General features: G+C 54.1%; 2 protein-coding genes across 8 annotated transcripts in view; one reads left to right on the top strand and one right to left on the bottom strand.

The window, feature by feature from the left end:
• The window catches only part of STKLD1 (serine/threonine kinase like domain containing 1), a 29307-nt gene extending 18490 nt beyond the window's left edge, over positions 1–10817 (top strand). The window contains exons 9-19 of one of the 5 annotated variants that reach the window (XM_055117502.2): positions 356–519; positions 1922–2052; positions 2726–2809; positions 5162–5278; positions 6459–6599; positions 7599–7733; positions 8415–8543; positions 8635–8763; positions 9511–9651; positions 9974–10053; positions 10232–10817. In XM_055117502.2, the coding sequence (XP_054973477.1) occupies positions 356–519; positions 1922–2052; positions 2726–2809; positions 5162–5278; positions 6459–6599; positions 7599–7733; positions 8415–8543; positions 8635–8763; positions 9511–9651; positions 9974–10053; positions 10232–10261 (1281 nt within the window). In that variant the 3' untranslated portion in view covers positions 10262–10817. Of the gene's footprint in view, positions 1–355; positions 520–1921; positions 2053–2725; positions 2810–5161; positions 5279–6458; positions 6600–7598; positions 7734–8414; positions 8544–8634; positions 8764–9510; positions 9652–9973 lie in introns of all 5 variants that reach the window. The other 4 variants (XM_055117501.2, XM_055117504.2, XM_003822422.5 and 1 more) reach the window with 4 other exon arrangements.
• On the bottom strand, positions 10784–22737 carry REXO4 (REX4 homolog, 3'-5' exonuclease). Of its 3 annotated transcripts, XM_003822429.4 has the most exons (8): positions 22328–22552; positions 19379–19725; positions 17493–17636; positions 17014–17207; positions 15700–15788; positions 13489–13563; positions 12529–12603; positions 10784–11794 (listed from the first exon to the last, which is right to left on the bottom strand). In XM_003822429.4, the coding sequence occupies exons 1-8, from the start codon at positions 22550–22552 to the stop codon at positions 11675–11677; spliced, it is 1269 nt and encodes a 422-aa protein (XP_003822477.1). In that variant the 3' UTR covers positions 10784–11674. The 3 variants fall into 3 exon arrangements, with proteins under 3 accessions (XP_003822477.1, XP_063449944.1, XP_008974275.1); XM_063593874.1 differs by having other exon boundaries at positions 10784–12603; positions 22328–22737; XM_008976027.4 differs by lacking the exons at positions 17014–17207; positions 17493–17636 and having other exon boundaries at positions 19379–19547; positions 22328–22701.
• Positions 22738–22783: the final 46 nt, after the last annotated feature.

Below are 22783 nucleotides of genomic sequence, written 5' to 3'. Positions count from 1 at the left end.
TGTGACATCCTGGAAATAGCCTGAGCTCCAGCCCCAGCCCAGGCAGTGTGACCCTGGGCATGCTCACACTCTGTGAAATGGGCATGCTGTCTTACTGGCTGGGTCTAGATCAGGGGGCTTTCTTGGCAGGACTCCACCCCGGGAGACAACCCACTGGCTTCTCTGAAACTCCATTTCTTCTTATGGAAGAGCTTGGGGCCCCTGGGGTCTCTGGGCATTCTTGTAGACGGTGGCCACACCTGGCTCTCCCTGGTCTCCTCCTGGATTTCTTGGTCCCTGGTCGTCCCCTGCCCATGCTGGGACCTAGTTTTCATTTACTTAAGGGAATACACAGAGTTGTCCTCTCTCCGTGCAGGGCACAGAAGCCATGCATCTGCGGAAGTCCCTCCGCCAGAGCCCAGGCAGCCTGAAGGCCGTCCTGAAGACAATGGAGGAGAAGCAGATCCCGGATGTGGAAACCTTCGGGAATCTTCTGCCCTTGATGCTCCAGATCGACCCCTCGGATCGAATAACGATAAAGTGAGCTCAGGGTCGGGGTTTATTTTAACCTATGGATTTATCTTTCAACATCTCTCCACCCTAATACAAGCACAGCTAGTTGGCCTTGTAACACCTCAAAGAACTCCATCACAGATGCCCTGATTATCCCTGCACAGCTGGGCTTTGCCCAGTTCTGGCTCTCCCAAACCGTGCTGCGGCGAGTAATCCTGAATGTACAGTGGAGTGAGCAGACTGACCCCCAGGAGGCACAGGAGGCGTAGCCCCCAGGACCCACGACACTTTTAGGGTTCCAGAAAAAAGTTTTCATTCTACATAAAAAAAAAAAAAAATTCCTAAAGACAATGGTCACCTTTAAATTTTTCATTCTAACTTATTTTAAAATCAGAAGACAAAAGTAAATACATAACACTGGCCGGGGCGGTGGCTCATGCCTATAATCCCAGCACTTTGGGAGGCCGAGGCGGGCAGATCACTTGAGCTCAGGAGTTCTAGTCTAGCCTGGGTAACATGGCGAAACCCCTGTCTCTACAAAAAATACAAAAAATTAGCTGGGTGTAGTGGTGCATGCCTGTGTTCCCAGCTACTGGGGAGGCTGAGGCAGGAGGATTGCTCGAGCCCGGGAGGCAGAGGTTGTTGCAGTGAGCTGAGATCTCGCCACTGCACTCCAGCCTGGGTGACAGAGTGAGACCCTGTCTCAAAAACAAAACAAAAACATATAACAAAGAATCCAGGCCGGGCACGGTGGCTCACACCTGTAATCCCAGCAGTTTGGGAGGCTGAGGTGGGTGGATCACTTGAAGTCAGGTGTTCGAGACCAGCCTGGCCAACAGAGCGAAACCCTGTCTCTACTAAAAATAGAAAAAAAATTAGCTGGGCATGGTGGAGCGCGCCTGTAGTCCCAGCTACTCAGGAGGCTGAGACAGAAGAAATGCTGGAACCCGGGAGGTGGAGGTTGCAGTGAGCCGAGATTGTGCCACTGCACTCCAGCCTAGGTGACAAGAGTGAAACTCCATCTAAAAAAAAACCCAAACAAAACAAAAAACCCAACATATAGCAAGGAATCCAGCCTGGGTCATATTCATCTTTATACCAACGCAGTTGTAAAATCTGGGTTTTCATGTTTCTATGGAGGCAGGGGACCACAAGAGCAAAAGTGCCAGGGCCCCGGACTGTCCCCCAGCTCTGTGAGCTGAGGCCCTGCCTCCGTGGAGTACGTCCCTGGGTGTGGAATTGCTGGGGTGCTTGCCGGACACACTGGGGACACTATGAGAGACCCTGCCAAACGGATCCCAAAACAGGGAGCTCAGTGTCCAGTGTCCGCACCAATGGGCAGCCCAGAGCCAGAGGCAGAGGGAGAGCCCCACGGGGAGGCGGCAGGGGGCGCTGCTGGGTTACTCAGCCCTCTCTGCTCCTCTGCTAGGGACGTGGTGCACATCACCTTCGTGAGAGGCTCCTTCAAGTCCTCGTGCGTCTCTCTGACCCTGCACCGGCAGATGGTGCCTGCGTCCATCACCGACATGCTGTTAGAAGGCAACGTGGCCAGCATTTTAGGTGATGCTGGGGACACAAAGGGGGAGCGTGCCCTGAAGCTCCTGTCCATGGCCTTGGCATCCTATTGTTTAGTTCCAGAGGGCTCATTATTTATGCCCCTGGCCTTGCTCCACATGCACGACCAGTGGGTAGGAACAGTTTCCCTCCATCCATCCCTACACACTGCCCAGGACACCGCTCTGCTCAAATATCCTCCATAGCTCCCAACTACCTATAACACAAAGTTCCTCTCCATAGCCTGGCCCCCGTTTTCCCTCCGCTCCTGCTACACAAATCCTCTATGTAGCTCAATGGCCTAGTCACTGCCCACGCCTCCCACAACCCTCTGCTTTTGCTTCCACAGCCTGGGTGGCACACAGTGGTCCCAGGACATCTTCCTCACACAGCACCACTTCCTTCCTGCGTGCTTCTATGTGCCCAGGATGAGCAGAAGTGCGCTCCATCATCTGTGTGCTCCAAGACAGAGACTTGGGTTCTATTAAGGAAAAGTCGCTTGGTCTCAGTGGCCTCATCTGTAAAGTGGGGATGGTAACAGCCCCTCCCTCTCATCCTGAACCTGTGGATCTGAGGAGGGGATGCACACACAGCAGCCAGCGCAGTGTGGTGCCCAGAGACAGAGCCCCGAGGCCCTGGTCCTCAGAAAGGTCCCTCCCCTGCCTTCCTGTCCCTGCAGAGGTCATGCAGAAATTCTCTGGCTGGCCCGAAGTCCAGCTCAGGGCCATGAAGAGGCTTCTGAAAATGCCTGCAGATCAGCTAGGTAGGCCCCACCCTGCACCCCTTTCCCAGCTGCTCCCCTAGGGGCAGAAGCTATGGTCCGGCCTGTGGGGAGCTGAGGCTGGCCCTCACCCCAGGCTCTCCTCGCCAGTGCTTTAGTGCAGCGTGGAGGCGTGCATGTGTCCCCAGAAGAGTCCCGTTGTCTGCTATCTGCTTGGGGAAGACAGCAGAGAAGGGGAATGGGTGGTGTGGCAGCCCTCACATGATTTTAATGGAGCCACAGACATCCCATCTACCCCACTGTCCCTATGAGGGGTATCTGAGTTGTTTCTCAGTTTCCACTATTATGAATGATACTAGAATGGACACCCTGGTGTGTATGTATCTGTGCGCTTGTTTCTGTAGCACAGATTCCTAGATGTTCAAGAGTGTGAATACTTTAAATTTTCATAGATACAACTTGCCCATCTATTAAGAATGCATGGCCTGACCCAGTAGCTCACGCCTGTAATCCCAGCACCTTGAGAAGCCAAGGCGGGAGGACTGCTTGAGCCCAGGGATTTGAGACCAGCCTGGGCAACAAAGGGAGAGCCCATTTCTACAAAAAATAAAAAATTAGCCAGGTGTGGTGACACATGTCTGTTATCCTAGCTACTCAGGAGGCTGAGGCAGGAGGATTGCTTGAGCCCAGGGAATCGAGGCTATAGTGAGCTACGCTTGCACCACCGCACTCCAGCCTAGAAGACCCTGTCTCAGAAAACAAAACCAAACCCAAAAAGATTGTTACTGCTCATTCATGGAGAGTGTTGGGAAAAGCAGGGGTTTTTTTTGTTTTTGTTTGTTTGTTTTTGAGACAGGGTCTCGCTCTGTCCCCCAGGATGGAGTGCAGTGGTGCGATCTCAGCTCACTGCAACCTCCGCCTCCCGGGTTCAAGTGATTCTCCTGCTTCTGCCTCCCAAGTAGCTGGGACTACAGGTGTGTGCCACCACACCCAGCTAATTTTTCATATTTTTATTAGAGAGGGGGTTTCACCATGTTGGCCAGGCTGGTCTCAAACGCCTGATCTCAAGTGATCTGCCTGTCTTGGCCTTCCAAAGTGTTGGGATTACAGGCGTGAGACACCGTGCTCGGCCAATTTTTAAAACATTTGTGCCAAAACATGCTTTCATAAAATCTTCCCATTCAACCTTTTTCACCTGCCTCAACATTACCTTCACATATCCATCCATCCATCCATCCATCCACTCATCTATCCGTCTATCCATCAGACCTGGATTAGGAATCCACTGAGGTTTGTTGCAGTGGCTCAGGCCTCAGAGGTGACAAGGCCCAGCCCTGGCCTTCGAGTTGGTAGCAGAGGCCTCATATGGGCCTAATTTACCATTCCCTCCCTCCCCTCCTCCTCTTTGACCCCTTTTGTAGCTCAGCTGTGACCAGGACAGAGTCCCTGGGAAGAGAGACTTTGCCTCCCTGGGGAAACTAGGGAAGCTGTTGGGCCCCATCCCAAAGGGTAGGTCTTTCCCACCACCCAGAGCCACACCTCCCTCCACGCCTTGCTTAGAAATGGGCTTGCAGCCCAGCACGGTGGCTCATGCCTGTAATCCCAGCACTTTGGGAGGGGCCGAGGTGGGCAGATCACTTGAGGTCAGGAGTTCAAGACGAGCCTGGCCAGACATGGTGAAACCCTGTCTCTACTAAAAATACAAAAATTAGCCGGACGTGGTGGCACAAGCCTGTAATCTCAGCTACGCAGGAGGCTGAGGCAGGAGAATCACTTGAACCCGGGAGGCGGAGGCTGCAGTGACCGGAGATGATGCCACTGCACAACGGCCTAGGCGACAGAGTGAGACTCTGTCTCAAAAAAAAAAAAAAAAAAGGGAGGGGGGGTCTTGCTTCGCTCCACACTCCAGGTGCCAGGACTTCATCCTTGTTGCTCTCATGAGCCTAGAGTGGAGGGATGGCTGCCTGGCCACTGCCCCTCACCCAGTCCCCAGCCCACAACAGTTTCTGGCACAGTGGCAGGGTGGATGGAGCCCACCCACCCACGTCCACCCTTAGGGCAGTTGCAGCCAAGGGCTCTGGAGTAGACTGGCTAGGTTCAAACTGCTGAAGAGCAGGTGCTTTCATCCTGCTGACCCCAGGTTCCTCATCTGCATATGGAGGGCAGCCTTGGGAGGGGCCACTTCACAGGGCTGTGGGCAGCACAGAGCAGGACGCCCGTGGCAGACATGGCATGCACTCCATGGACCTAGCGCTAATCCTCATTGTCCTTCCCCCTTCTATTCACCCACCTAGGGCCCTGCAGGCTCCTACCAGCCTCTGGGGGCCCTGGTTGGGTCTATATGCCCCCGATCTGGCCCAAAATGAGTCTCCCCTGTGCCGCCCGCCCTGCCAGGTCTGCCGTGGCCCCCGGAGCTGGTGGAGGTGGTGGTCACGACCATGCAGCTACATGACAGGGTCCTCGATGTCCAGCTGTGTGCCTGCTCCCTGCTGCTGCACCTCCTGGGCCAAGGTGGGTGCCAAACCAGGCCAGAGGGGGTCGGGGAGGCTGTGCGCTGCTTCCTGCAGCTGTGCCTCCTGGGCCAAGGTGGGCACCAGGCCGGGTGGGTTAGGGGAAGCCATGCCCTGCTCCCTGCTGCTGCACCTTCTAGGCCAAGGTGGATGCCAGGGCCAGGCCAGGAGACACTCCTAGTGGCCTAGCTCCACCCCCGCCACCTGGTTGGCATCTAACCACTGGAGAGTCCATGCCATCCTGTGCCCATCAGACCCCATCCTGCATAGCAGAGAGGGCACAGGCCAGGAGCTTGGAGACGCGGATCCCACCCAGGCCTGCCTTTTGCCTGCTCCGTGGCCCTGGACAAGTTCCTGATGCTCCTGCCAGTTTCCCAGCTATGAAGCGAGGAGCTGGACACGAGGTCCTCTGGAGTGACCCTCAGGGAGGATGGGTTGTGTCCTCTGAAGAGGGCTGGTAGGAGGGCAGTGCTGAGTTCATTTCACTGTCCTGATGGAAGAGGTTGGAGCTGAGAGATTGAGCCTCCTATGAGAGACACGGGTTGTTAAGAGTTGAATTAGCTTTGATGATTTTTTTTGAAACAAGAAGTATTTAGTTACTTTTTTTTTTTTTTTTTGAGATGGAGTTTTGCTCGTCACCCAGGCGAGTGCAGTGGCGCACTCTCGGCTCAATGCAACCTCCACCTCCCGGGTTCAAGCGATTCTCCTGCCTCAGCCTCCTGAGTAGCTGGGACTACAGGCACCCACCACCACGCCCGGCTAATTTCTGTATTTTTAGTAGAGACGGGTTTCACCATGTTAGTCAGGCTGGTCTTGAACTCCTGACATCGTGCTCCTCCCAAAGTGCTGGGATTATAGGCATGAGCCACCGCGCCCGGCCACCTTTCTAGTTTCACTGTTGAAGTTTGGAGTTCCATGCAATGTTGAAATTGTGTTCAGTGCTGCCTGACCGGCTCCCAGGGACCAGGATGCGTGGCCTGGCCGGGCAGGGCTCCCTTCTGGTCCTTCACTCCATTAGGCCGCAGGGATTCATGGAGGCCTGCTCTGGGTCAGAACAAGGCAGACCCTGGTTTCCTTCATGCAAAGTGGAGATGCTATCCCCCAGCCTGTGAGCCTTGTGTGTCTGGCCCCATGCCCGAGCTGTGGGGCTTACCCCAGGTGTCTTCCTCTGGCTTGAGCAGCACTGGTGCACCACCCAGAAGCCAAGACTCCCTGCAACCAAGCCATCACCTCCACCCTGCTGAGTGCTCTTCAGAGCCACCCCGAGGAGGAGCCACTTCTTGTCATGGTCTACAGCCTGCTAGCCATCACCACAACCCAGGGTGTGTCTGCCAGCCACCTCCTGCCCCACCCATGCTCCAGGACAGCCCTTCCCAGGGGTCTTGGAAGGGTTGGTTTGGGGTATAGGTGGGTTGGACAGGACAGTGCTGGGCCTCCTCCTGAGATGCACGGCGGCATTTGGCCATCTTCATTCGGCCACCCCAAATGCTGGTCGCATCCTTTTCCATCTTGATGACAAGCTTCCACTCTTGAAGTCACTGGTTCCCTCTACAGACATGCTAGGCGCAGCTGTGGGCTTCACACCAATGACATCTCTTTCCCACACTTCCTGCCCCTTCTGGGAGGCTGGGGGTCAAATGCCCTGTGTGTCTCCATTCCATAGGGCCCAGTGGGCTTCCGAAGCCGCCAGCCAGGACTGTGGGAAGGAGAGGGCCATACAGAGTGCTCACACCTTCACCCACAAATCGGGTGGGCACTGTTCTCCCCAACAGGAAGCTGGGCCTCGAGAGAGCCTAAGGACAGTTGCCAGGAGTCCATGCAGCAGGGTTCAGGGCTGGGGGCTGGGCCCCAGCACCCTCTTTACTGCACAGACTGGATAACTGATCATACATGGCTGATCTCACTTTGGGGAGTGAAAGGAGGCACTAGGAATAGATGTCAACTGGAACCATCAGGCAAAATGGATGTCAGTTCATCCTACCGGGATAGGGCCCCGTCATGGTTCCATCCTGGAAGGCATAGGCTGGCTCTGTGAGCCCAGGAGGCAGGGTCAGGCCCCCTGGATGGGAAGCTACAGAGGTCAGACCCAGCCTGGTAGTGGGATGGCAGCTATTGGGACTGGTGGCCCACGAGATGGACAGACTCCTCTGGGGCCAGTCCCACATCCTCCTGTTCAGGGCTCCGTTGAGTGCACACGACTTGGCCCAGAGCAGGCACCTAGGGTCGCAGGTCAAATGGGACTGCAGTGCCCAAGGACAACAGAGGCAGGAAGGCTTCCTGGAGGGAGGGGCCCTGGGGCCCTCATTCTGGCTCACCCACAGAGTCAGAGTCACTGTCAGACGAGCTGCAGAACGCCGGGCTGCTGGAGCACATCCTGGAGCACCTCAACAGCTCCCTCGAAAGCAGGGACGTCTGCGCCAGCGGCCTGGGCCTGCTCTGGGCCCTCCTGCTGGACGGTGAGGGGCCCTCCTCCTGCTGTCCCACCGGGGCTGGCAGCCCTCCCCCAGCCCCTCCCTAACTGCCCCTGAGAGCCTTCGAGGACCTCCATGTCCTGTCCCTGACACAACAGCCATAGTCCGGGAAAGGCTCTTCTGAGAGCTTCCAACTCCAACAGAAGAAAATCAAGGAGCAGAGAGAGAAAAGGCAGGGGAGGAAAGGCCTTCTGGCAGAGACCGGGCTTCAGGACTTCTTGCCCAGTGGGCAGACCCCTCAGTTTTAAGTGCCTCCTGCCCAGGGAAACGTCCTGGGATTTTCCAGGCAGTCCTGGTTCCAGAGGGCAGCGGTGGTGCTGGATGCCCTGTTTGTTTTGATTTTTGATTCACAGTAGGGGGCCCCCTGGCCTGTGCTGCTTCCCCTCCTCTAGACCCCATCTTGGCACTCCAGCACCCCAGGAAAAAGAGAGCTCCAAACCACGGAAAGCCCGGGAAACCCAAGAACCCTGCCAGCACCCAAAGTGTGGGATTCTCCAAGCCTCTCCTGGGCTAACCCCTGCACCCGTCTCTGAGGACAGTTGACCTTTCCCACCCCATTTCTGCTGTTGTCGTTAGCTGGAGGAAGGCAGCAGATGGGGGATGGGAAGGCCCCCCTGCACACACCCAAGGCCTGGGTGTCCCTTTCCATCCCTGTCCTTGTTCCAGGTATCATTGTGAACAAGGCCCCCTTGGAGAAGGTCCCGGACCTCATCAGCCAGGTGTTGGCCACCTACCCTGCGGATGGGGAAATGGCGGAAGCCAGCTGTGGAGTCTTCTGGCTGCTGTCCCTGCTGGGTGAGCTGGGTGGGCGCCCTGGGCCCCTGGGGCTGGGAGGGGTGGGCCTCGCGGCACAGCAGGCACAAGGCAGCCCGGCCCCTTTCTGCAGGCTGCATCAAGGAGCAGCAGTTTGAACAAGTGGTGGCGCTGCTCCTGCAAAGCATCCGGCTGTGCCAGGACAGAGCCCTGCTGGTGAACAATGCCTACCGGGGACTGGCCAGCCTGGTGAAGGTGTCAGGTGAGCCTGGGGACAGGACGAGGCTGCCACCTAGAGGTGGGGGCAAGAATCAGCCCCCATCAGTTACATCTGCCAGGTGCCACAAGCCAAAAAACAGAAGCAACAAATCAAAAAGGAAAAGAAATTAAAAACTATCTAAAGTCCAGTCATCCAGAAATCACCATCAAGACTTTCACACACACTTTATAAACTCGTCTCTGCGTTATGCTACCCTGTGACCCTCTCTCTGTCCATAAACACATCACATCTGCACAGGTTTCCTAACATGCAGGCACACCGTGACTGATCAAAACAGTCAAAACAGCTCTGGAAACAGTGTCTCCAATTCCCCACAACACAAACCCTGCCTGTTACTCAGCTAGACAGGCTGGGCCCAGCGCTGAGCACAGCACAACCGACGCTCGGCCCACAGCACAGTCCTTCGGAGAGCATCCTGGGCCTGGCAAAGACACCAGCTGGTGCCTGGCAACTCCGGCCTCATGGTCTTGACCTCTGTACTACCTAATCTTCCCCAGAGTGACAACGACCCCTTTGGCTCTGGGGGGGCTGCCTCCTCTGTTCTTGCATGGTCCTGTTCAGGTCATGCCAGCCTACTGGTCCGCCCAAGCTGACGGGGCCTCCTGGGTCCCGTCTCTTGTCCTGTCCCAGGCCCCTGTGTGAGCTCTGGGGTCCCATCCCGTCCTGGGCAGAAGGCTCTTCCCTTTCAGGGGAAAGCAGGGAATGAACCCACTCCCACCCATCCCCCAGAACTGGCGGCCTTCAAGGTGGTGGTGCAGGAGGAGGGCGGCAGTGGCCTCAGCCTCATCAAGGAGACCTACCAGCTCCACAGGGACGACCCGGAGGTGGTGGAGAACGTGGGCATGCTGCTGGTCCACCTGGCTTCCTATGGTGAGAACCCTTTCTCGCCTCACACTCCCTAGAGCCCAGCGGTCAGGGGTGCCCCGCTCCCCCTATAACTGACAGGGAAGGAGCACACGGAAGGTGGGCTCAACCCCACTTCTCGGCCCACTTAAACTTCCCACTCATTTGGCATCTTCTGAGCACCAGGGGTTGTCCTGGCTGAGGGTGACGCTTGGGGCTCCGGAACTGCAAGGTGGCTCTGTGCATGCCAAGCCCAAGGGGGAATGCGACCCACTCTCATCCTTCTGGGGCTCCTGGCAAGGGGCACAGGAAGGGCTCTGGCCTCAGGACCTTCTTGCTCCACCTGCAGAGGAGATCCTGCCGGAGCTAGTGTCCAGTAGTATGAAGGCCCTGCTCCAGGAGATCAAGGAGCGCTTCACCTCCAGCCTGGTGAGTGACAGCAGCGCCTTCAGCAAACCAGGCCTCCCTCCAGGTGGAAGCCCCCAGCTGGGGTGCACCACGTCTGGGGGACTGGAATAGATGTTTGTATGGAACTGACCTTGATCTCCACATGTACAGTTTTCAAGACTGCTCTCCTGCCTGCCTATTATCCCATCTCTATGACTAGGCCAAAATCAATCTTAAACGGGAGGGGTAATCAGACCTCTCCAAAGAGTTTCCTGTCCATGACTGCTGGATTGAGTCACATGAGTAACTGCTCCTGGACCCGGGGACTGTCCACGAAAACTGACTTGCCTGCTTCCTCCTTCCAGGAACTGGTTTCTTACGCGGAAAAAGTGCTCTTGAGGCTGGAGGCAGCCACCTCTCCCAGCCCCCTGGGTGGGGAAGCAGCTCAGCCCTGATGCGGGGGAGAAGACAGATACCCCACAGGCCCCTCCCTCCACGTGTGCCCTCTCCCTGTCCTTCCTTTCCATGGGCCACTGTTTCCCTTGGGGTGGGGGGAAGGGTCATCCAGCACCAGAATGCGCACCTCACACTCCTCTTAGGTGACTAATAAAGAGGCCCAAGGCCAGTTTCTGCCTTAATCATTTCTGGCAAGAGGCTGTGACTGGCCAGTGGGATACTTAATTCTGCAGTCTCTATAGACCTCGCCCCTGGACAGAGCAGTCCTTCCAGACCATTCTAGATGAGAGTCAACACTGAGCCTCCACAGGCTCCATTCCAAGTAAACATCTGCATTTATTTTAAATCGCATCCTTGGTGTGTCTGCCCCTTTTCTGTCCAGCTGTCAGGTGGTCCAATAACGCCTTGGACTCCGTCCCCTTGTCGGTGCCACTGGCTGTTCCTGACTCTAGTTCCCAGGGGAGCCTCAAACTGGGGCCTAGCCCAGAAAGCCACCGGCTAGCATCACATAGCTTCTCCAGCTCAAATAGCCCAAGGTTGGCATGTCTGCCGACCTCCAGGAATAACCGCAGTCACCGTGCCCAGGCAACACATCCTCGTGCTATGGGGAGAAGCCTCTGCTGGGTGACCCACCAGCCAACCCTGGGCCAATTTAATTTAGATAAATGCTCAAAGTCCAAACGGCCACAGGAAACCCCTGATGTAACACCTGTTGTGCCGGCCAGCTGTGTCTCAGGAGCTGACTGCAGACACCTGGTCTGGGTCCCTCAAGCCCAGCAGAGCTTGTTATGTCCCCTAACACAAAGGAGGAAAATGTGGCTCCTCGAGAGGAAGGTGCTGAGCACCTCACCCCAGGGTGTCACCAAAGATGGGCGGTGACAGCACCGTATGGACTGGCGGCCCACAGGCCCCAACCTCACCTTGCCCAGGGGGTCAGCAGTCGGTAAAGCGTGGCCAGGCGTGCCCATGGCAGTCCCTGCTCCCCACCCTGACCATCCGGGCCCAAACACACATGGACAGTAAGACCAGGTTTCAGACCACAAAGTCAAGAGGAAGGAGGACCTTCTCAGTAGCACCACGCCACGCCCCTCTGCCATGATTCTGAAAAGGTTTCACCAGAGTTGCCACTCTGGGGAGATGTGATCTGTCCCTGTGACTGGTCACATTGCCTCTGTAGCGGGGCAGCAGCAGCAGCAGGGCAGGACTGCTAGGCGTCGTCACTGCAGTGGTCTGGAGCAGTCAGCAGGGGGCGCCTGTCTCGGGCCATGCTCTCCCACTCCTTCTTCACCATGACGTACAGCCTCATTGCTGCCTGGGCATCCTGAATCTAGACGACACGAAACATCCCAGCAGGTGACGAGGCATAGCCGCAGCCCACAGTCAACCCCACAATGACTGAGCCCTCCCACTAGCCACTCTGCTACAGATGTACTGAGTGAGACATGGACCTGGCCACGAGATGTCACCAGGACGGGGAGGGAGGACACAAGAGAAGCAGAGGGAGCAACGACCTGATGGTCCCCACACTTCTGTGACTCAGACACCCCTCCCAGGAGAAGAAAGGGAAACCCAAAGAGGAGAAGCAACAAACACGCTGCCTTTTTAGGTCTCTGAGTGCAGGGTGATGGCAGGTTGGGCGCTGGGCACAGGGGCACAAGGACCAAGCAGATGGGCAAAAAGGGCCCAAAGCACTGAGGCCACGTTGGCAGGGGGTGACTGCTCCACAGAGGCAGAGCCAGCTGCTCAGCGGGGCCGGGCAGGGCAGGGCTGGAGGGCTGCGGGGGTGGGGGAACCCTTTGTAATTATTTGGCAACTTTTTCTCCAAATAACGAGAATGCAGTACTTTTGTGTTAAGTGTTAAATTCGTTAAATGTGCATATTTAGAATTTAACCAAAATTCCGTAACTCTGCTCTGCCATTTTTTTTTTTTGACCAATAGCCTCGTAGGATAAGTAGGTGCCCAAGCCCCACCTCCCCCATGTCTGTGTCAGGTGACTCATGTCTGGTTCCAGGTGGGAAACCGCCCCAAACCCCATGAACTACCCCACAGGACACACTTACTGAACAGTGCTCCGCCTGCTGGACCTGGAGCCCAAGGATCTTCTCTGAAAGTAGTCTCAGAGACGGCCTTCCACTCTGCAAAGGGGGAAGAGGCGGGTGGGGGCCTCTGCAGGCTCGGCCCAAAGAGGGTCACCCCACCAAGCAGGGAGCGGTTGGCTACTGAACCTCACCCAAGCGACCTACAGTCTGCCTCTCAGTGGAGAGGTGCTCATGGCACTTAGGGTGGTAGCCACCAGCTGCCATTTATAGCATGATGGGCTGGTGATACACCCCTATCAGCCAATAAAGGGAGAGGGCCAGGGGAGGAGTCAGCATCCCCATCTCCCATCTTGAGGCCTCCCTGCTTATTTCAAGAGGCACAGCTCTGGCCAGGCATGGTGGCTCACACCTGTAATCTCAGCACTTAGGAGGCCAAGGAGGGCAGATCACTTGAACCCAGGAGTTTGAGAACAGCCAGGGCAACACAGCAAGACCCTATCTCTAAAAAAATAAAAATAAAAAAATTAGCCAGGGGTGGTGGCATATGCCTGCGGTCCCAGCTACTTCAGAGGCTAAGGTGGAAGGATTGCCTGAGCCTGGGAGGTGGCAGTTACAGTGAGCCGAGATTATGCCATTGCACTCCAGCCTGGGTGACAGAGCAAGACCCTGTCTAAAAAAAAAAAAAGGATGAAGAACGGCTCTGCCCTTGGCACTCTCTAGAGCAGATACGACAGTGGTACCAGGCCCTTAGTCAGTGACCCTGTTTCAGAGGTTAGAGTGGAAATAACTTGCCCTCCGTTGCAATCATTTTTAAGGTCAGCAATTAGCAGAACTCTATTTTTAAACATTCCTTCTAGTTTTAAAGGTTAAAAGGAAAAACAAAAACCCTTTAACCAACAAGTCAGCCACCAGTGACCAGAAACAATGAAGTGACCAGCAAAACAGAAATACAGTATTTTGAGTCACACTCATTCTAAGTACCTTTACTTGACTCTTGAAAGGTTTATATTTCTGTGTGTCCCGAATCTTCTTTTTTGGATGATCAAGAAACAGTACCTAGAAAAATAAAATATAATGATAATCATTTTCATTTTTGGTTTGTAGTAGCAGAACCCCCTCCCCCCGCCACCTTTTGCAAGTAACATCTTTGAGTGTGTGTGTGTGTGTGTGTGTGTGTGTGTGTGTGTGTGTGACGGAGTCTTGCTCTGTCACCCAGGCTGGAATGCAGTGGCTCAATCTTTGCTGACTGCAACCTCCGACCCCAGGTTTCAAGTGATTCTCCTGCCTCAGCCTCCCGAGTAGCTGGGATTACAAGTGCCCGCCACCATGCCTGGCGAATTTTTGTATTTTTTAGTAGAGACAGGGTTTTGCCATGTTGGCCAGGCTGGTCTCGAACTCCTGACCTCAGGTGATCCACCCGCCTCGGCCTCCCAAAGTGCTGGGATTACAGGTGTGAGCCAACGCGGCTGCCCTGCAAATAACATCTTGTAGGGAATCCAAGTGTGTCACACACACGGAAACAAGGCACTGATATGAATTTCAACTCCAGAAGGAAATTTATCGCACTGACTTAAGCTGATGCCCAACAGTCAGAGACAATAAAAACAAAATCTTGAAATCAAGGAAGTAGGAGAAAAACAGTCAACAGTTAACCAGCAACCAACTTATTCCTATATTATACTTGTATTTTGAGTTGGTTCTGCACATCAGGAAGTTGCAAATAACACATTTTAACAGCTCATCTTGCAATCTTAGCATGCAATTTTTTGTTTTGTTTTGTTTTTTGATAGGATCTCACTCTGTCACCTGGGCTGCAGTGCTATAGGGTAATCATGGCTCACTGCAGCCTTAACCTCCTGGGCTCAACTGATCCTCCTACCCCAGTCTCCTGAGTAGCTGGGACAACAGGCACACGCCACCACACCTGGCTAATTTTAAAATTTTTTATAGAGATGGGGTCTCCCCTGTGTTACTCAGGCTGGTCTCTAACTCCCGGCCTCAAGCAATCCTCCAGCCTCAGCCTCCCAAAAAGCTGCGATTACAGGCATAAGCCACTGTGTCTGGTCCTTAGCATCATCATCTTCAAGAAAGACTTGAACATGTGCTGCACAAGGTGCCAGGGATGGAGTCAGAGTCAGGAGGGAAGGACGAGTCCCCACGGCAGCAGTCTCTGAGGGGGTACAGCAGGAGCACACAGAAGACCTTTCTGTGAGGACACTGCCCGGGGGGTTCTCACCTCAGTTTCACCCTCTGTAAACAAGCATGAACACCTCCGGCATCTTCAATGGATTCAAGGGATCTCTACAGTGCCGTGACGGGAGCACCATAGCAAAGGCTGCTGCCTGAACATTAGCATCTCTGCCACTTCCTTCTGAACGGCTTCAAGTTCCTCACCACACCCAAGTGCTTCAAGCCGGTGGGCAGAGGTGACAACTTAAGTGTCTCTCCCATCTAGCAGACTGGCCTCCCCGCTGTTCCCACTGTGTCCTTTAAACCAACATCCAGGCATTTGCCCATAAACTCAAAGTGACCCCCACCCTGTTCTCCTGTAAATACACACGTACTCGCTCTGCCTGACTCTTCATTCCTGCCTCGGGTGACCAGGAGATGGCAGGCTGCCCTCCCCACCCATGACGCCTTCCCTGCCCAGGGTCTGTATATGTCTTTGAACTTGTTTCCCACGGTGGTGGTGTCTGAATTTGCACTTTCCATCTGAAGAACCAGGGGCTGCCCCAGGCGGGCTTTTCCTCGGGGACGCCAGGAAGGAGGCAAAGGCAAGCTCCCAGGGCCAGGGTGATGGTTAGGCAAGCGTAACCTGAACATGGGCCACAGGGCATCTGCCAGGATAAACTTGTTTCCTATGGAGGGACCCTGGTCACGGATGGGACAACGGGACATTAGGCCTTCCTCCAGGTAAAAGGGGTATCAGCACCTTCATTTCTCATTAGGGCGGGGTTGCCAGCTGCTCTGGTATGGGTACCCCAGTTTCGCTGGGGGCTCTCAAAACAAGAGCCTGGCATGGCTCCTAAAACACAGTAAGAACTCAGCACGCGGTATCTGATATTATTACCAAAGTATTCCCAACATAGAGCACAAACCCACACATTGTTAAAACTCCCCAACACAGCAAGGGCGTGAGTGTAACACCCACGGAGCAGGGGCAGGCTGAGTCCCCAGGAGAGAGCCCAGTACCTTTAGGTCATTATGCAGAGCGTGCCCCACTAGAATTCTGCCCTTCAGCATCTCTGCCACTTCCTTCTGAACAACTTCAAGCTCTTCTCCTGGAAAATCAACACAAAGAAGCGGTTTTTTGCAACACACACATCACCATCATTCTGTGAGGAGGCAGCCCCGCTCCTACCCCTGGTCAGACCTAAGACAAATGGTCAGGCCTGCAATGCCACTACAGAGGGTGACTCGAAGCCACCACATCCACCCACCCCCCTGGGAGAAGTGCCTTGTGGGCCCCTGGCAGGGGTGGCTGCGAGAACCACCTCTGAGGAGAGGAATAAAGTGCTCCACACAGTCTGCAAAGTCGGCTCACGGCTGGAGGAGAGCATATGTTGAGTGTAGGCACTGAGAAACTTTTAGAGCCGCCTGGCAGCGCGGTTCTGCCTATTCAACCTCATGATTTACTTGACAATTTCCCAAATGGAAATAAAAACAAAACTGCCCCCACAAAAATGGGCAGAGATGTGTTGCCCTAGGCCCTGGGCTCCAGAGGCAGCCTTGCCTGCTTCTGGGGACCACCCCACCACCAACCCCACTTGTACCCCCCGAACAGGGCTGATTAGACCAAGGGTGGCCCGAGCCAAGTGGGACCAGCTCATTTTTTAAAAATATTTTTTAGAAGGCCAGGTGCAGTGGGTCATGCCTGTAATTCCAGCACTTTGGGAGGCGGAGGCAGGCGGATCACCTGAGTTCGGGAGTTCGAGACCAGCCTGACCAATGTGGAGAAACCCTGTCTCTACTTAAAATACAAAATTAGTCGGGTGTGGTGGCGTATGCCTGTAATCCCAGCTACTCGGGAGGCTGAGGCAGGAGAATCGCTTGAACCCAGGAGGCGGAGGTTGCAGTGAGCCGAGATTGTGTCATTGCACTTCAGCCTGGGCAACAAGAGCAAAACTCCATCTCAAAAAAAAATAATAATTTTTTTTAGAAATGAGGTCTCGCTATGTTGTCCAGGCTGGACTTGAACTCCTGGGTTCAAGCAATCCTCCCTCCTCAGCCTCCTGAGTAGCTGGGACTACAGGCATGAGCCACCGTGCCCAGCTACTGGCCTGGTCTTGAAGTCAGCGGACAGGAGGCAATGAAGTGCAAGGCATAAATGGGTGTAAAGCCGTCTAAGGATGCCTTTTGTATTTTAAAACCCATCGCCCCAAAAGGAGACAAGACGCATCGAAACCAGCTGCAGTGAGCGGTCTCAGACAGAAAAGGGAACAAAACGGAGAAAACGAATCCAGTTACTACTTTCCCTTCTAAGTCCCTGAGCTGTGGATGACATACCCTGCTTGAGGTTCTCAGGCCGAATCCCACTGACCGCTGTCCTATAGTCCGTCACGGGCTCGGTTGGTTTGACGTACTTGTCATAAACGCACTTCCCATACTGGTTCACGATGGACACACGGGCGGCCACGCTCTCCTCCCCCTTAGGGCCCACGCCCACCATCTCACAGTCCAAGGCTAAGGCTCTTGTCAGGCTGAAGGGTAACCAAAGGCTGTAGTTTAATAAACACGGCAGGCCACAGGGCTCCAGGTCAGAGCCCCAGGGATCCATGGACTAAGTGTCGGCAGAGAAAAGCTCTCTGCCCCTCACTCATTTGCACCCACGTGACAAGCTCTGTGTGGTCCTGGTTCTTAGCAGGACCCTGGGAGGTGCTTGCTTCATTCACCTCAGGGAGAGGAAAGCATCCTCTTCCTTGAAGAAGCCCCGCCCTCCACGGCTAAGCCTCCCCAGCAGACCCCACTCCCTGAGACCAGCGTACCCGCCGAAGGCCTGCTCTTTCACGAGGCTGAGGCTGACACTGCCCTCGCTCTGACCCAACTGTTTCCTCGCTATCTTGGCCGCCTCTGGACCTATGGCAGCTTCGATATCCGCTGGGTCCACGTCGTCAAACCAGATGTCTTCCCTAAAAGGCAAAGATAACAGGCTGATCACCAGAAGACCCTAGTGCAACTGGTGGGGTGGGGCTGTGGGGCTGACTGTGCAGGTGAGTGGAGCGATGGCACAGCCTGCCTCTCCCACAGGCTGGCCCCAGACACCCCAACTGCTGGCCCTGCTGCTTCTGCTATTTTGATCATCTTGGCATTTTCCTTTTTTTTTTGAGATGGAGTCTCACTGGGTCACCCAACCTGGAGTGCGGTGGCACGATCTTGGCTCACTGCAACCTTTGCCTCCCAGGTTCAAGTGATTCTCTTGTCTCAGCCTCCCTAGTAGCTGGGATTTTACAGGCGCCCACTACCACGCCTGGCTAATTTTTTGTATTTTCAGTAGATACGGGGTTTCGTCATGTTGGCCAGGCTGGTCTTGAACTCCTGACCTCAAGTGATCCACCTGCCTCGGCCTCCCAAAGAGCTGGGATTACAGGTGTGAGTCACAGCGCCTGGCCTCATCTCTTTTCTTTTTAATTAGAAAATACACTCATTATTCAAGATTTAGGAACACAGACAAACACAAAGAATATAAAACAGAAACATATAACCCACCACCCAAGTGTAATGAGTGCTAACATTTTAATTATGAAGGTAACACGTTCATTATCGAACACTTAGGAAACAGACAGACAGAATGCCTATAAGATGGAAACACAGAACCCCTTGCCCTCCGTACTCGGATGCTCACACAGGCACATAACACCTGCCTGGGGAATCTGTCTCTTGGGCTAAGGTTAAATGTCATTTCCTTAGAAAAGCCATTCCCGGCCCCACTGAATGGACACGTCCCTCTTGTTCCAGGCGCCCAATACCTTCTCCTCACTAGATTTATCCTGACCACACTTAAGCAACAGCTGCAGTTTACAGTCTACTGCACTTGACAATAAGCCTCAAGAGGGAGGAGCGGGCCCGCCTCACTGAACTCTATCCCAGACAGCCTGCCTAGCACAACACAGGGAGGCCCCCAAATGGCTCATTCCTCAGCCATCAGTGACTGTGTCCTGAACACCCAGGCAACATGAAGCCAGCTGTGACTTATGAACACGTCACCTCCAGCTGAACCGTTAGAGAAGGCCACTGACTCCCTCCCGGTCCACCCCACGTGGGTGGCCAGCACAGGGTTTATTCTTTTCACTTGTTTTTTTGAGAGTCTTGCTCCGTCGCCCGGGCTGGAGGCAGTAGTGCAATCACAGCTCACTGCAGCCTCAACCTCCTGGGATCAAGTGATCCTCCCACCTTGGCCTCCCAAGAAGCTGGGACCACAGGCAACAGCCACCACACCTGGCTCCATCACAGGGTTGAAGTAATCACCAGGCACTGAGCCAAGAGTGCCAACCTCACAATCTCCTTGTGACGCCACCATGACTACCACAAGGCACAGAGGACGTCAGAAAGTTGCCCCAAACCACCCAACTGGCGAGAAGCAGGGACAGGCCTCATACTCGGGTCTTTCTGGCTTCAGCACGCTTTCCTTCCACACACGTGTACTGGCACCCACTAAATGCTGAGCTCTGCTCAACGCTCGGAAGAAGCAGGCCCTGCCTTATCATGCGCACACTCTAGGGGAAAACAAGTAACAGCGAGTAAACAAAGGAACAGACGACATCAGGGTAAAGTGATGGAGAGATTGCGGTGAGGCCACCAGCCTCCATAAGGAGACAGGCCTTGGTGAAGTCGCTGTGCCTCGGTTCTCAGTGGTGAGGTGGCCCACACTTACTCGGTGGGTGGGGCCGGGGCTGCCTCCTTAGCTTTCCGCTTCTTATGCTCGATGTCCCCTCGTTCTGGAACAATATCACCATCTGTCCTTTCCTTGGTTCCTTTCTTATTGTGCTCTGCTCCACTGGCCTTGGTGCGAGGTACTGGCGCCTTCCTGTCCATCTTGGAACGTGAAGGAACAGAGCCCCTGCTGGCCTCCTGGTCTTTTCCTGCCGGCATCTCCTCTCCCTTCACTTGAGGCGAGGTCTCTTTTTTGTTTTGCTGGATAATTTTGGGCTTCTTTTTGGAACCCATCTGAGAGATGACAAGAGGCTTTTCTGGGGCCTGAGATTTTTGTTTCAGCAGCCACTGGGACCCAAAATAAAATACATGCTGCATTTGAATTTGGAAATTACACACAGCAGATTGAAAAAACTTACGTGTGTATGTATATACACACATATACACCAAACACATCTATACAATTCCCATCCGCATCACTGAAATTCATTTTCAAACGGTTTGGAAAAAGCTCTTTTTCATTCTCATGGGTCACTTGTGGTGAAATGCTGTTTCTTTGCTTATCTTATTATAATGCATTTTGCACCTGCTCCTTCATGCATACAAAATGTCAAACTCATTCTACACCTTGGGTACCTGTTGAGTGGCTGGACACCACAGACCACTTCCCTTTTCAGCTTATCTAGAAAGAATTTTGGAGTTAACTTCCCTCACAGCTTGGGCCAACATCCTGCTACACAGAAATCACTTTTTTTTAACAAGATTCCCTGGTTTGCTACTGCTGTGAAGGTCTCAGGAAGGTGGGGGGTGTCATAAATGAAAAGAAAAGCTTCTGTCAAACTGGAGTGGCTGAAGAACTGCTGGCAGCCACACCTTAGCTGTCACCCAAGCAGAGACTCCTGTAGTCTTAGAGCCCAGCTTCCTCCCTGTGTTCAAATCCCCAGTGGGAGTGGGCGCCACCACAGTGCGATGATGAGGCGGGTGCTACTTACCTGTTCTGTGATAGGTAAAGAACTGAAGGGCTGACTTTCTTGGATGAATTAGAAAACACTCCAAAGTTTCCCTATAGCACACATCCCTTCCATTCACTTATTTTGCTTTTCTTTCTTGGGAGAAGGAAGAAGAGTTGGTGTTCAAGAAATCCCACAGAACCCTGGGGCTGCCCACGGGAATTTGACTGGTCCTGTGTGTTAAGACAGGAATGTCTGCACTGAGATACGGTGCAGAGTATTAGGAGGTTCAAGAAGCGCTCGGGGAGGCTGAGGTGGGAGGATTGCTTGAGGTCAGGAGTTGAAGACCAGCCTGGGCAACAAAGTGAAACCCCATCTGTATTAGTTCATTGTGCACTGCTATAAAGGAGTACCTGTGTTTGGTAATTTATAAAGAAAAAACGTTTATGTAGCTCATGGTTTTGCAGGTTGTACAAGAAGCATGGTGCCAGCATCTGCTTCTGGTGAGGCCGCAGGAAGCTTCCCATCATGGTGTAAGGTGAAGGGGGAGCAGGTGTGTTGCGTGGCGAGAGAGCAAGCAAAAAAGGTGCTAGGCTCTTTTTAAACAACCAGCTCTCAAATGAACCAGCAGAGTGAGAACTTACTCATTACTGAGGGGAGGGCACCAAGTCATTCATGAGGGATCTACCCCCATGACCCAATACCTCCTATGGGCCCCATCTCCACCACTGGGGATCACATTTCTTTTTTAAAAAAACTACTTTTTACTTTTATTTAGAGATGGAATCTCACCATGTTGCCCAGGCTGGACTTGAACTCCTGAGCTCAAGTGATCCTCCTGCCTGGGCCTCCCAAAGTGCTGGGATTACACGTGTGGGCTACTCGGGAGGCTGAGGCAGGAGAATCACTGGATCCCAGGCAGCAGTGAGCTATGATCCTAACAGTAGGTAGCTCCAAGGGAGCTCCAAGGGATGTGGTAAGAATGTATGAGTGACGCACGTGGAAGAGTGTCTGGGAGAGAGCAGGCAACCTCTACAGAAGTGCAGGTCACTAGGGAGACAGCAGGTACAACACAGCCTTAAAAGCATGGACTCCAGAGTCAGCCACCTGGTTCCCAGCCGCAATCTTAGATGATCTATTTAAACTTTTCCAGCCTATTTCCTCATCTGTACAATAGAGATGATGAAAGTGTCCACCTCACAGTCTTATTGTGGGGATTGCAACACACACGGCATAGAGCACATGGCAGAGTGCACATTTTTAGGAGCTCAATTAGTATTTACTTCAAGACCATAAGTGTCGCTAGAACCCCATCACGTCTGCTATCTGCTTTTCACTTCTACACAGGAATCTTCTTTCTCCCTGTCTGGCTACACAGACCAGTGTGTTCTTTCGTTGTTGTTGTTTGAGATGGAGTCTCGCTCTGTCGCCCAGCCTGGAGTGCAGTGGCGCGATTTCGGCTTACTACTGCCTCTGCCTCCCGGGTTCAAGCGATTCTCCTGCCTCAGGCTCCCCGAGTAGCTGCGACTACCGGCGCGCGCCATCACGCCCGGCTAATATTTTTTGTACTTTTTTAGTAGACACGGGGTTTCACCATGTTGGCCGGGCTGGTCTTGAACTCTTGACCTCAGGGGATCTGCCCGCCTCGGCCTCCCAAAGTGCTGGGATCACAGGCGTGAGGCCCCGCGCCCGGCCTGGTTTCGGGATTTTAAGCTAAATTTCTCTTTGTAAAATCCATTCTAGTTAGTTCATTATGCAAAAGGTACAAGGGTTTATCTTTGCTTTTTTGTACTTGAAATAATTATTTCATCAATTTCTTTCACGCAAACAAGTTCGAGACCTCCCTCAACAGGCCACCTTCCTTGTGAAAAGCTGTTTACAAGATTTCGATTCAAATCTGCCTTTACAGGTCCTTTTTGGGGCTACCCAAGTCTGTCCCTCCGTCGCGTTCTGCGGGAATGAGCTGCACAGCGCTCCGCCCGGGCCCCCTCAAGCCTCACCTCTTGCAGCGCCTTCCAGTTTTGAGAAAAGTCTTCTGGTGCCTTTGGAGGTCGCACCACAGCACCGGGGCCGCTTGCTGGCTTCTTGCTTACTTCCTGCGCCTTGCTTTTCCAAAACCTTTTTTTCTTCTTGTTTTTCTTCCGAGTGAGCGTCTTGACAGGACCCGGCTTAGCCACGGGGCTGCTCGGGGCGCGCTTAGAGGCGGGGACCTTCGCCTTCCCCATCCTGCTGCCGTCCAGCGCCTGGGCCGGCGGCCACCCGAGACCCCGGCCTACCCGGGCCCGGCGCCCTGGCAGCACAAGCGCCTACCCAGGCCAGGCCGAAACACACCCACCGCAGGGACCCCGTCCAGGAAAAGACTCCGGAAGAGACCGCGCACGCGTTCCGCATACCTCAGCGCGCACGCTCCAGTCCCCGGAAGCGCTCGTCTCTCCACAACCGGCTGGAAACCGGAT

Source organism: Pan paniscus, chromosome 11 (assembly GCF_029289425.2).
Source record: "Pan paniscus chromosome 11, NHGRI_mPanPan1-v2.0_pri, whole genome shotgun sequence".
In the NCBI taxonomy this organism is placed as follows: domain Eukaryota; kingdom Metazoa; phylum Chordata; class Mammalia; order Primates; family Hominidae; genus Pan; species Pan paniscus.
The sequence above is the reverse complement of the archived record's forward strand: the minus strand, read 5'-3'. Positions and strand labels throughout refer to the sequence as shown.